The 13,825-nt window shown below is 40.1% G+C and overlaps 1 protein-coding gene across 8 annotated transcripts in view; it reads right to left on the reverse strand.

The window, feature by feature from the left end:
• Positions 1 to 13,825, reverse strand: part of SLC4A4 (solute carrier family 4 member 4) — a 460,760-nt gene that overhangs the window by 84,567 nt on the left and 362,368 nt on the right. For all 8 annotated transcript variants that reach the window (XM_070079470.1, XM_070079472.1, XM_070079471.1 and 5 more), the window contains 2 exon segments: positions 7,682 to 7,815; positions 1,437 to 1,708 (listed from right to left, as the gene is read on the reverse strand). In XM_070079470.1, the coding sequence (XP_069935571.1) occupies positions 1,437 to 1,708; positions 7,682 to 7,815 (406 nt within the window).

Below are 13,825 nucleotides of genomic sequence, written 5' to 3' on the forward strand. Positions count from 1 at the left end.
AGCTTATGGACATTTTCATAAACATAAGTGTGTGTGTGTGTTTGTGTGTGTGTATAGACAGAAATCAATAATTGAAAGGCAAGTTCAAAATCCCACAAATATGCCTGTGGGTCCAATATTTTAAAAGTGCATGCAGTGTGGCTTCCAGGCATCTTACATCCCTTCTCTCTGAGGGAGAGCTTCACACAGTGGTGTCTCCCAGGGTACAGATTAAATAGATGCTGATAAGATCAACCATGGAACGAATGTTTATTCTGTCCTAAGCACTTGCCAATCTAAGCATTGCGCCAATCTGAAGCCAGGAGCCAGGAGCTTCCTCTGGGTCTTCCACACGGGTGCAGGGGCCCAAGGATTTGGGCCATCTTCCATGCCATAGCAGAGAGCTAGATTGGAAGTAGAGCAGCCTGGACTTGAACTGGCACCCTTATGAGAGACCGGCACTGCAGGTGGCAGCTTTACCCACTATGCCATGGCACTGGCCCCAAGAAACTACCTTTAATTCCATTTTCCACAAGCTTTTTGAAGTACATCAATTTTTTAAAAAACATCGACCTACAGCCAATTGCATAACTTTGGATCACTAATATCACTGCCATTTAATTATCTGAAGCAAACATCTACCCCTTATTCTACTGAAGACCAAAACCAACTTTCCTCAAAGTGAATCCTTTTTCCAAATTCCTTCAGAATTATATATTAATGATGAATCACTCCAAGAAAACACTGTAAAGACCACGTTGAACACTTTTCTGTCAAAAGTTCTGATGCTTACTCATATTTGGCAAAATGGGTCTTAATTAAAATGCTGAGATAGATAGAATCACATCCCCTAACCAGAAGTTACTTTTACTTTCCTGCCTTCCTGATTCTAAAAATATGAGTGTATGCCTAGGTCATAACATTCTTTTTTCTTTCTTTCATTTCTGCTTTTCTTTTCCTTTCTTACTTACATTATCTAACAGATATGAACTATAAGGTTCTCCCTTGTTACTAGGTAACTCTTATCTAAAAATTTTAATATAAAGCTTCAAGCTCTTTTTGTCCTACATGCTTAAAATAGTTTATCTGAGGTCTACCTAAAAGAGGAAATTCCTGCCACAATAAGAAAGCAGAAAAATTGAAGTTCAGAGGGTTAGGTTTTTCCAGTCTTTATACCTGTTATTATGTGTACCTGGGCTTTCTCATTAATCACAGAAAATCAATAATACACACATTAATTCTTTGCAAATACTGTAGCTTTGGTTTCAAAGTACTGTGCTGCTTAGGTTCACATTCTACAGCTGCACATTTCACTACCTGATGGACTCACATTGTGCACAGACCTCAGACTTCAAACTCGGGAGGACAGTTGCTCAGAGAAATAGAATGAGACCCTTTCCTGAGTACCTTAAGATCAGAAACACAGTAAGTACAAACTCCAAGCATGATGGTCTCACCTGGGTCTGGCGGCACACAGGCACAGGAAAAGAAAGTGTTGTAGCCCACTTTGAAGTCAGAGTTGATAGGGTAGTAATCTGCCAGCTTGATCATCTTCTTGAAAGCATCGTAGATGAAGATGAAGCTAATCAGAGATGAGAAGCCCTCCTCCGTGAAACGGGTGAAGTACTGAACCAAGAAGCTGGCATCAGTGGCTACCAGAATTAGACACAGGAAGGCTGACCACAGGCCAATCCAAAGGCGAAACTCCAAGTAGTCAAAATTATGGTCCCTGGAAAGAACAAAGAAAGAAAGTTAGACTTCACCACGATGTAACTAACGAAGAACATAAAACTGACAAATGCCTGCTGGAATGACTGCTAACAAATACACAGACGATCATTCTATCCACTAGATGCAAAGACTGATTTATCAGAAAGTAGTAAGGGTTTAGTCTAATAATACTATTGCGCTACCATAAAGAATTAAGTTCAGAATTCTGAGAAAAGTACATCAAAGGTAGTCATATCATTCATAAGTGAAAAACTCATTCAAAAAATATGGTCACCATATTAACTAAGTCTACAAACTGATTGAAAGTATAACATTGGTGGCCAGTGTGCATTCAATAAACATGAGCATTACTGGTTAATAAAGACACTAATACAACATATCCTCTGTCCTCAAGTCATTGCAGTTCACTGAGGGAGACAAATGGATAAAAATAACCACATTATAAACTATGGAATTATAGTGTCGTAGAAGAAGGAGTAACTAGTTCTGGCTTGGGGGATAGATGCACTTGCAGAGAAAAACTCAAGGTGTACAAGAAACTTTCCAAACAGACCATGTAGAATCAAACTAGGAAGAAGAAAGAGTGGCTGACAAGTCCTGAGGCATGGTGCACAATGCCCACTGTGGCCAGAATGCCACCTACAAGAGTGGATAGGATGAGATATGGATCTGTTGTCAGATCAAGAGAGGTTGTCTGCTACCAGTTCTCATGAGTTGGCCACATGTATCTGCTGGAGTTGGATGTGAAGCCTTTTGGGGACCCCCTTTTCTCTGAATGTGCTTGTCCCACAGCAGACTTAGAATAGGCCACCTCCATTTAAGGAAACCAGGGTCTTTCAATTCCTTTCCCATCTCTTACATCTAGTTCAAGATTCACAGCTTGGAAAAGATGGGCCAAATGTATGAATCCTTTTAAACTTACATGGGGAGTACTTTTCAATGATTTTTTAAAAATACTTCACATTTCTTGTAAGAGACAAAGAAAGAAACCAAGGATTGTGCATGCTTGACATTCTAGAGCCTTGCTTTTAGGCAGTGGGTTTCTGATGACTGCTAGCAGTGTATGTATCTATTTATCTCTTAAAGAGGTAGAGAGATAGAAAGTAAAGATAGGCACTAGTTTACTCTCCAAGTGCCTGCAACAGCCAGGGCTGCCCAGGCCAAAGCTAGGACCTGGGAACTTAAGCCAGGCCCCTGATATGGGTGGCAAGAACCCAAGTACTTTAGCCATCCCTTGCTGCCTACCAGGGAGCACATTTACAGGAAGTTGGGATCAGAATGGAGCCAGCACTCAAACCCAGGCACTCTAATATGTGATGTGGCTCCCAAGTGGCATCTTAACCACTACACAAAATACCCATTCCTAGGGATATATTTTACTACTTTCTCAAAGGCATCATCCTTTCACTCTTACTAACACCAACCCAATCTGGGCCATCAGTAAGTCTCTGCCAGATGAGAATCTCCAGGGGGCAGTACTGTGGTGCAATGGATTAGGCAGCTGCTTGTGACACCAGAACTGCCTATGGGAGCACTAGTTCCAGTCCCAGCTGCTGTTTTTATATAGCTCCATAGTGATGTGCCTGGGAAAGATGGCCTAAGTACTTGGGCCTCCTCCACCCATGAAGGACCCGGACACCAACGTGGGAGACCAGGATGGAGCTCTTGGCTCCTTGCATGGGCCTGGCCCAATTCTGAATGTTGCAGTCATTTGAGCACTAAATCAGCAGATGGAAGATCTTTTTCTCTGTCTCTCCCTCTCTCTCTCTGTCACTCTGTCTTTCAGAGAAATAAAATAAGTCTTTAAGAAAAAAAAAAAAGAATGTGCATATCTTTGTTTATGCCTAGGCCTGCCTTACTCAAAGCCATTTTCTATATCATAGCAAAAATTACCTTTTAAAATATAAATTAGATACCTCAGCTTGAAATGTTCCAATGGGTTCTCACTGCCCCTAGAATAAAATTCAAAGTTTCTAACTGGCACAGTGTCTTCTGGCCTACAGAACATGCCCCATAAAGGCTTGCTGGATGAACAAATGCCGGCCTCTGTCTTAAGACTTGACTGAGAAAGATGCTGACAGTGACCTGTGAACTAAACACGTGCAACGAGATGACTGATCTTGTGTAAACTGAAAACTATATTCATGGAATATTGGAATTGAAACTCCCTTAGATGTTGTGGCAGCTATTTTTGTGTCAACTTGCCTGGACTACTACAGGTACATAGAAAGCTTACCATTTCATGTTTGAGTGCTTAACACTGAAATTCCTGGGTTTTGAGTAAAATAGGCTGCCCTTCCTAAGGCGGATGAGCCTCATCCATCCAGCTGAAGGCCTGTGCAGGCCAAAGGGTCTGGGAAGAAACACTTCTTCCGCAGGCTAACAGTGAACTTCATCGGCAAGCACAGCTCTTTCCGCTTCTACAGCAGACGGACTTCAGGCCCAAACTGAGGCACTGGCTCTTCTGGACCTCCAGCCTGCCAGACTGTTCTGCAGATTTTGGACTTGCCTGCTTCTACAGTCATGTGAGCCAAGTCTTCATAATAAATCTCTTTCTATATTATGCTTCTTATGGATTCTGTTTCTCTGGAAGAACTCTAATGCAAATACCAATTGTCAAATATGTCTCAATTTATAGATGACACCAAAGCCAATGGAAGTTGACTCATTTATCCAATCTCAAGGTTTTAATGGCAAAGCTGGACCAGAACTCACTCTCCTGATTCTTGGACTGGTCTTTTTAAAAATTACCCCATGGCGTCCTTGTATTACTTTTATTTGGCTCAAGACAGGGTAGGCATTAAAGTCACCAAAGTCTTTTGTCTATCTCTTCTCACCAAATAACATGAAATGGGATACACTGTCAAAGCAGAAAACTATTAATGCATCCTCTGTGGATTTTCTAGGATCTCTCTGAAGACAACTTTTCTGTTCTTTTCCAGTTCCTTTTACGTCTGGAACCCCACTGTTTAATCCTAGACATGTCTTTGGAAGGTAAGTAAACTTCAGGAAAAGAAATGAGTTTTAGGAATTTGGGTTAATTTAGTTTATCATACAGTGAGCCAGTGTCAAATAAGAGTAAAGAAACATAGTATTATTACTTCTGAGCCAGCAGACGTTTTTTCTGCAAGGTTTTAAGCAATGCCGTGTTTTGTTTCCCTAACAAGATGAAAGTTAAAGCAATGTGAGTTTAGTCTAAGAATATTAGTGGTTGTTATGGAACTGATTTTTATAATACAGAATGCGAAGCAAATCCAGTAACTAGCTAGTGGTTAGGTTGAAGGGAAAAATTGTATGTATAAACTTAAATTTTCTAACCTAAACTATATACCAAAATAGCTGCTCTAAAAGATATAAAAACTCCCAGAGTGGTCCAATAAGAATGACCCAAATAAAATCACTAAAACCAATGGCACTTCATTATGAAAGTGATGTTTATAGCAAAAAAGAAAAAAGAGGAATAAGAGACAAGAAATTTTCCAGTATGGATATCATCAGTAATGACCACACTGAGCATACAAAGCAACTTACCTATTTCTCCAAAAACCATAAACTATGCTGGAGACTACGTGGGCAAGACGAAGTAAAACAGTCTCCTTACTGAAAGACCTCTCAGATCCCTTGCTATGCTAACATGTAAAGTGAATGAGCTTGTCCCAGACTTCCTGGGATCACAGAAGCCTTTTTTTATGGAGCACCTAATGGGACAGGTAATTGATGAAACACACTTTGTGATTTGCACAACCATTAGCACACCTACTATAACACAAGTAAATGAGTCAGCACTGTGCATAAAATCATGTTTTCCTCAAACTCCTCAGTGATGGATTTAAAGCACAATTTCTCAAATGTTTCTCATTGCTTCAGGACTGTTTTCAAATAAACCACTTGGAAACTCTGTTATGTTACCAGTTACGATGAAGCAGAAGGCAAAGTGGGAAAGGAACTTTCTTAGTGAAAGGAAATAATCTCTATCTCACAATTATTTAAAGCAGACCAGAATGCAAACATTTTCTGTAGATTAAGGCTCCGATCACGTTTCATCCAATAAATCTTTCTGCAAAGGCTGTTCATGTTTGTTCCTGTTTATAGTACATGCTTGTTTAATCTTTCCACAAAGGCTTTCTTGTCTCACACAAGGTTTTCTTAAACATATAAAAACTGTTTGACTCTTTCTATAAACTGACATGAATAAAATTCTTTCCAATGTTTTTCTGAGAATTACGATGGAGGAGGGATTTGTGATAATGGCCTAGAGAAAACTCACAACATTCCTTAAAATTTGGAACTTCAAATTCTCAAAGGGCTCCTGCTGATGTTCTCAACCCTGTATCAAAAAAACTGGCTTTAAATCTTCATTCTCCTCCTCTATCTTGGGATCATTTCTGATGACACATATAGTTGCAAAGGCTAAATATGAGTCCTTGAAACTATGAATATTATGTAAGTAATGGCAGTTATAAAATCAAAATCCTATATATAACAATATAAGAATGCACTCTATCTAAGCCAGTAAAGAAAATTCTCTTAGAGGTATCAAGCACATTAGAAAGAGACCAGAATATCCTATTTGATTTTGATTCTATTTGCATGCTAATGCAACCACTTGAATAATTCACTTCATATCAATTTTCTCCTTCTTAAGACGATCTATTTCTAAAAGAAAATATTGATATCATAATTGTTATACCCATTAGGATTTCTAATGAATCCACGAAAGGTATGGGATTGGAGTCACAAAGCAGGAATTCAAGGCTTAGCTCACCAAGGACTGGTCCTGTAACACTGGGCAACCTATTGTACTCCACACCTGCTTTCTTGTCTATAAAATAGGATACATCCCTACCACGCAGGATGGCTACAAGAATTAAATAAGTTAGTACAAAGTAAGTGCTTAGAATATTTGGTACATGACCAGCACTCAATCAGTGTTAGTGATTATTCATTTAAGTCGCAAAAGCTCTTTAATTAAGAACCCTGGGATCTAGGGCTAGAAGCCATAGACCAAGTAAAGAGTGTCCAATCTCCTTCATTAACTTATCACGCGACCTTAAACTAAGTCATTTCATTTTGTTAGTGCATCAGTTGGGATCACGACTGGAAAAACATGGGATTCTGAGGAAAACTTAATACACAGGAATGTCAAAACATTCTTGAAAATGAAATTAAAGGATAACTCTATTTTTGGTCCCAAAATTTTGAAATCCATGCATAGTTTTTTTCATAATATGTGGTCCACGCATTTCTGAGGACCCCCTCACAGGCACAGGCATGGATTTCAAATCCCTTTTATTGCCACAAAATGAACTTAACCTTCTAATTCTATTTTTCCACGAACTTTGTGAAATATCTTGCTCAATGGGCTATTTATAGAAGTGCGAGTGACAAAGAAGAATGAGGCAGTGGGGGGGTGGGAGGGCTCTGCAAGAGCAGGAAGCCGTTACCAACCTAGGGCTTGAGAAGGTCAAGGAAGGAATAAAGTTGCCTGCAGAGCCTGGTAAGAGCTAGTGCCAGGGAGAGGAAGCCCCTGACAGGGGCTAAAGTCTTAGGAGATATGCACTGGCAGACTGCAGAACAGTGAGGTGGAGAGAAGCAGACACATTCAGACCCCTCTCCTTGTCTCTCTTCCTGTCCTCCTAGTGTTTCCTCTTCCCAGTAAGAAGCCAGTGGAGGAAAGAAGACTGGGTATTGCCATCTACTGGGTTTGGCCCTCGAGGGCACAAAGCAGGACACTAAGAGTAATTGGGGAAGGAGCAAAGAGAAAATAGAACATAGTGGCCCCGGTTGAGTCAGATGTAAAATGAGGGTCAGGCCATCCAATTGCTGAAAGTCCCTCCTTTCAACCTCCAACTCTTAACATTCCAGTGTTGACTAATTCTTGGATCTACCCAACTGCTATTCTGTGCTCTATCTAGAGGACGAATTCAGAATTGAACAATTCTGATGTAGAATGAGAAGTGTCCATACATACTTGCTGAAATTAAACAAAAGCCTCTCAAAAACTAGGACAGGTCCTGTGCTGCTCAAAATAGTGAGCGGTTGACCAGCAAAAAGGCAAAAGATGGCTCCCGAGACCGCGGTGCCCAGGAAACTCTCCAACACGCCCTGAAAAGAAAGAAAATACAGGTGTTAAATGAAATGCATCTGTTTTTTCCTTCCCATTTGTGATGCTACTAGGGAAATCAACTCCTATAAGTATGCTATTATGAGGGCCTTACCAAACATTATCAAGAAGGAGGAAGACATATACCATTACTTCAGGATTGGATTGCTCCAAAGAACTCCAGTGGTAAACTGCTGGCAAAGGTGGCTCTGATCCTCACAAAATATATTCACCAAAGCTTCTATCCACAAAGCAATTCTGTAACCTCACCATATGGGGGTGGAAGCGACTTGTGACTCTTTGTGGCCATCTTCAGCGTTTGTTTCAGCCTGATCTTACCTCAAAGGAGGCCCTCACATTGAGCTGTATTTATGCACAAAAGTCCTTTTTCCCTCTGTAGAGAAAAGCTTCTGAAGTGGAGATGGGAGCAGGAGGACAAAGTAGCTGTTTGGTTCTCCAGCCTGCAGTTTCACAACAACAGGCATCCACTGCACGTTCACTGTCCACTGTGAACTCAGAGCTATCACTGACTTCAGCCACTGCCGTCCACTGTCCACTGTGAACTCAGAGCTACCACTGACTTCAGCCACTGCACGTTCACTGTCCACTGTGAACTCAGAGCTACCACTGACGTCATCCACTGCACGTTCACTGTCCACTGTGAACTCAGAGCTACCACTGACGTCATCCACTGCACGTTCACTGTCCACTGTGAACTCAGAGCTACCACTGACTTCAGCCACTGCACGTTCACTGTCCACTGTGAACTCAGAGCTACCACTGACTTCAGCCACTGCACGTTCACTGTCCACTGTGAACTCAGAGCTACCACTGAAGTCATCCACACGGGAAACGGAGGTTCAGGGACACAACAGCTAAGCTCTGGTGGCCACACCTTGTATTTCCATCTGTGGAAGTCAACCTGTTGCCTTCCTTTAGCTTAACAAGAACAAGGAAACATACGTCCACAAGCATCACAGACTGACAAAGATACTTCCCTAATCACTTCATTCAGGACCAACACTCTTGGCGGAGACAAAGTAGCCTAGATCCTATATTTTTCATTGTTCCAAACTTCAGTGAGAAAGAAGCACATGTGTATTTGTGGAAGGGTCTTTTTATAAACTTAAAATATTTTTACCAAGATGTGGTTTTTTAATTGTATTTCAATGATAGAGACCATTTAGTCATATATGACTATAAATTTCAACTTGAAAACTTGAAAAATAAAACATTTTCAAGTGAACATGTAAAGAAATTCTGGGGCTTTATAAAACATAATCATATATTTAGTGGCAGACTAATTTATATGATAGAAGAAAATTATATGATCTCTGTGTATACACTAAAAATTATAGGAAGATTTCCCTTTTCAACTCAATAATAAATTACCTGCTCTGAAAAGTATGACTTTCATTAGATAAAATAAGCCTATTACTCTTAACCACCTCTGACTGGAGCAGAGTGAACCTCTGGGGAATCAAGACCCCCAGTCATTTCCTGTACCCCTTGCCTTCCAGTTAACACATCTACTTGTCAGCCTCACTAAACCCGTCTTTCCACTGCTCCAAAAGTTCTCCAGCAACTTCTCATTCATTTATTTTCAGAGATAATATGCATGAAACGATTATGAAGAAATTGTAATATCAATTTAGAAGACTTAAAACACTAAGTTCCATCCTTATAGAAAAAGCAATCCTAAGAGACCCTGACTTCTATAATTACTCAAAGTATTTCTGTGCAGTGCTTCAAAGCCAGTGACATTCTTCTTAAAATGACACTGGCACAGCACCTCCTCCTAGTTTAAGGGTAGAGTTCAATCCAGAAACAGATGAAAATACTTGAGAGCAGAACTAGTTGATAAAGCAATTGGGGTAAGAGTGAGCAAAACACAAGGGTTGGTGAATTGAGAATAAAGTAAACGTGCTCTAAATAATCTAGAACAAATCCTGCTCATGGAGAAGTCTAGGTTTGAAGGCTGGCTCCCAGGAGGGCCTGCTAAGGTGCCCCACTTGGGTGGATAACGTATGACTACAGGGTGCCATCTCAAGTAGCCAGTTCTTTCTTCCTCCTAGGAAGAGACGAAAGTAGCAAAAAATGCTGGCACACTCAAGATGCATTCATGCAGAGAGGACAGAAAAGGATTCCTCTCTGCACAGCAAATACATTTGCCTCGATTTATTACCTATTTGAATGCTGAGATTTAAGGGGCTTAAATGTTATGATTAAACCCACATAAAATGCAGCACAACAAGTCTTTGCTGTATGTGGCTGCCAGCCACACCCCACCTCTGGCAAAGGCAAAAGGTGTGCCTTAGGCTACCATTCTGTTGGACATGTAGTTTTTCACTCCCTTTGCACAATAGGCTTTTTATGTCATTATCATTTTATTTTTTTATGACTTAGAGTATGTGTAATGTCCTTCCGTGTGGCAGGACAAGCCACACTCTGGGTGCACATGATAGGGGAAGATACACGGCGTCTGTCTTTACAGAGCTCTGAGAAATGCCTCTTGTTCATCACTACTGCAGGATCAGAACATAGCACAGACTGGGTGTAAGACAGACCATAAAGCAAGAAAGGAGGGACACACAAGCTCCAGCGTGCTTGACTTGATTTGACATAGCCATTAATCTCTGTGAAGGCACAAACAGGGTCTCTCAGTGTCCCCAATGTCTCTTTTTCTCTCAACATGCTCTCTGCCATCCTCCCACATGGTCTGAGGCACTCAGTAAATACAAAAGGAACTGAGGCAACGTGTCCAAATGACACCCTAGGTTCCACTTATCAAAGGTCAACAACCGTTCTTGATCATTCAGTAAAGATAGCAACCAATTTCTTCCAGAAAATGGCTTTGATTTATGGAAGCCATGTGACCGTTAAAAGGCAGATTATTTTTATTTCAGTACGTGAACCTTTGGTAAGTGCTACAGTTTCCATTCTGTTGCTGACAATTTTGAAACAGAGACAGGTGATTTATTATACACATTGCACTGGAAACTTGCTTAAACTCAGATGCTTCCAGCATTTCTAAGAAAAGAACTATTCTCACTATATTTTGGCATGTTCCTGTTCACAATACAGAAAATGTTTTTTAAAAAAAATCTCATGCAACAACTTTAACTGTAAATAGAGTTTAAAGCAATTTATAGGGTGAACTAGCAGAAACCTCTTTTCTGAATTATATTAAATGTTCACCAATATAAAAAAAGGAAAAAAAGTGTTGTATATATTTTTGATAGCCATAACGCACGGAGACGAATCTCATCTCTCAGTAAAAACTCCCCAGCAAGCCACCAGAATGCAAGTGAGTGAGCCCTGAATGTAGTGGAATCAGGTCCCACAAAGCGGCATTTTGACTGGGCTTGCATTTTACTTTGCTGCTCATGGGGTGACATGACTAGAGAAGAGTGAAAAGAGCAAATCCCTGGCACTCTGACAATCCCAGGTCTGGTCTCTCTTTTACCACCAGAGAGCGGATGGCCTTAGGAATATCACTTCACCTCTGTCAAGTTTACTTTCTTTGTGTAGGAGAGAAAATCAAGATGACATAGTAGAGCAATGGATTCTTGAGTCAGACAAACCCATGATGACAGAGACTGTGTCACTTCCTCCATCAATGACTTTGAACAAGTTCCTTAACCTTTCTATGCCTAGTAAAGTCAGGGCACACGTTTGATCAGGTAACATATCTGAAGTGCTTGATAGTTTGATTGACAAATCTATGACCATATATGTGGTTAAATATATAATATAAAATTATAACCAGATATATTACATATCTAATATATATATATATAAATATATATATATATATATATAAAATGCACTTATTTAAATAGAAATTGAAGAGGTTGAGGTTCTCTAAACTCTGTTCCCTGGTGGAATCCCCAATACCTGAGCTGAAATCTGAGCTCCACTACTTACCATCTGGGTCACCTCTCCGAGTACTCATTCTCTTTTCTGTATGATCAATGGCTACTTCACAGGATAATTATTTGGATTAAATGAAACAATAACTCACACAGGGCTAAGAATAAAAGCTCAGCACAAAGCAATGACACAGACAATGCTGATTTTCTCCTGTCCTTAGATCCCTCTCAGCCCCTTCCTCCCCAGCCTGTCTCGGTCATTGGTCATTTCTCTTTCTTTCAAGACAGGAAGGAGAAGGAGACAATCAAAATGAGTGGCATGGAATGGAAAGATGATCAGTTCTCAGAGAAAAGGAGGGAAAAGGCTCTGCAGATACTCGTGTTTCCACAGCAAATTCTTAACCAACAAGGGGCCTCAGAGGGCAACATGGAGGCCCCCAAAGGCTGTTCCTTTTCCTTCTTTGTGTTACTAAATATGAGGAACCTGATTCTAAACAAAATTGTTTGTTTCACTTTATAGCAGTAGAGTTACAATCCACATCTCAAACAATTTTTTAATCTTTTTATCTACTTGCAAGATGGATACAAAATTAAAACTAAAGATGACCCTTGTTTTCTGAAACCACCAAGAAAATCAGGACAAGGCTCACAATAATAAAATCTGGCATGAAAAAAATCAGACCATAGGAACAAGAGTCTAAAAAGAATAAAATAAAACAAAACGCAACCACGATTTGTAACACCAGTCTCTTGTGTTTTGGAGCTACTTGTGACAAGGGACTGAAGGACCACCATTTCCTTCCATGCTCATGCAAAGCAAGCACATTCAAGAGGATAAACTGTCCACTGAGGACTTTGACTTATTGCAATTTACTATCTTCATATAACGCTAAAGAATGACTTCTGTTCTTTTATGTCCTTTTTATCAAGGACTTTACTGTTTGGATTAATAAATTCAACCCTGTTTTGGGAGGCTGGATGACAATAATAGAAGGAAAATAAAGGCTAAGCAGAAGAGTGACTCAATAGCACAGGAGAACACAAGATTTTCTACTTCTTTGACAATAAAACTTGAGATAATAAAATATTTCAGTGGCATTCAATGAGAAAGCATTCACCAACATTTTTGTTATGTTGCAGGCTTTAAATATTTTATCTGTTTCTAACCATAAAAAAGAAATCTTAGTCCATGTTTGTGATGATTTATAGGAACTGTGTAGAATGCTGCATAATAAAATTAAATTTCTCTGGATGAGTCTTTGAGTCTGAAGCTTAGCCAAGAAAAATGAAGCAGACTAATGCCATTGGAAAGAGGCATTCAGATCCAAATTACCTGCCTTCCTCTTGAAGTCAGGTCCCTAACATAAGCCAAGCCAAATGATCAATGATGCTAGCACCTACATCTAGTGTGGGTTACAGGACAATTACCTGAGAAACATCTTAAAAAACAAACAACAAAAAAAAAAACATTCCTTATCTCCACCCTGAACAACTGAATCAAGACCTCTGAATGAGTCCTGGGGACTCAGCATGTCTTCAAAGTCCCTCAGGTGATTCTCATTTGGCCCAAATTTGAAGTTGACCCCATTCAAGCTACTCCCCACCCCCCTCAAAACAGCACTAATGATCATTTGCACAGACCATTCATCTACACCAGGAAAGTAGACTGGATAGACAACTCTCATTTTTCATCTCAGCTGTGTAGCTCCTACCTATGAGTCAGTGATTTCTGTCCTGACAGATCTCAGCAGCCAAACTCTTACTGCCACTACTCTGCCCAGAGTGCTTTGTCCTTCTAAGCAGGATCCCTGTTTACACTGCCCAGCAGGAACTGAGAACAAGGGAAGACTTGAAAGACAAATGACCTCCCTGCTTGAAGAGAAGTATGAGCCAAGATCTTTACCAAAAGAGCTTCAACTCCAAGCCTAACAAAAGAGCTGGGCAAGACATGGAGGCCACTCAGTATTTTTTGTTTGTTTGTTTGTTTGAAGAGCTGTGAATATGTATTTAGATCATCTGAAACATCAAATGCCAGTATAACCTTACACAAAAATCAATTCCAGATGGATAAAAAATTTTAATGAAAATACAAAAGAACTAAAATATGTGGGTAAATATTTTTCTAATCTTGGTGTAGGGA

Source organism: Oryctolagus cuniculus, chromosome 8 (assembly GCF_964237555.1).
Source record: "Oryctolagus cuniculus chromosome 8, mOryCun1.1, whole genome shotgun sequence".
NCBI classification, from domain to species: Eukaryota; Metazoa; Chordata; class Mammalia; order Lagomorpha; family Leporidae; genus Oryctolagus; species Oryctolagus cuniculus.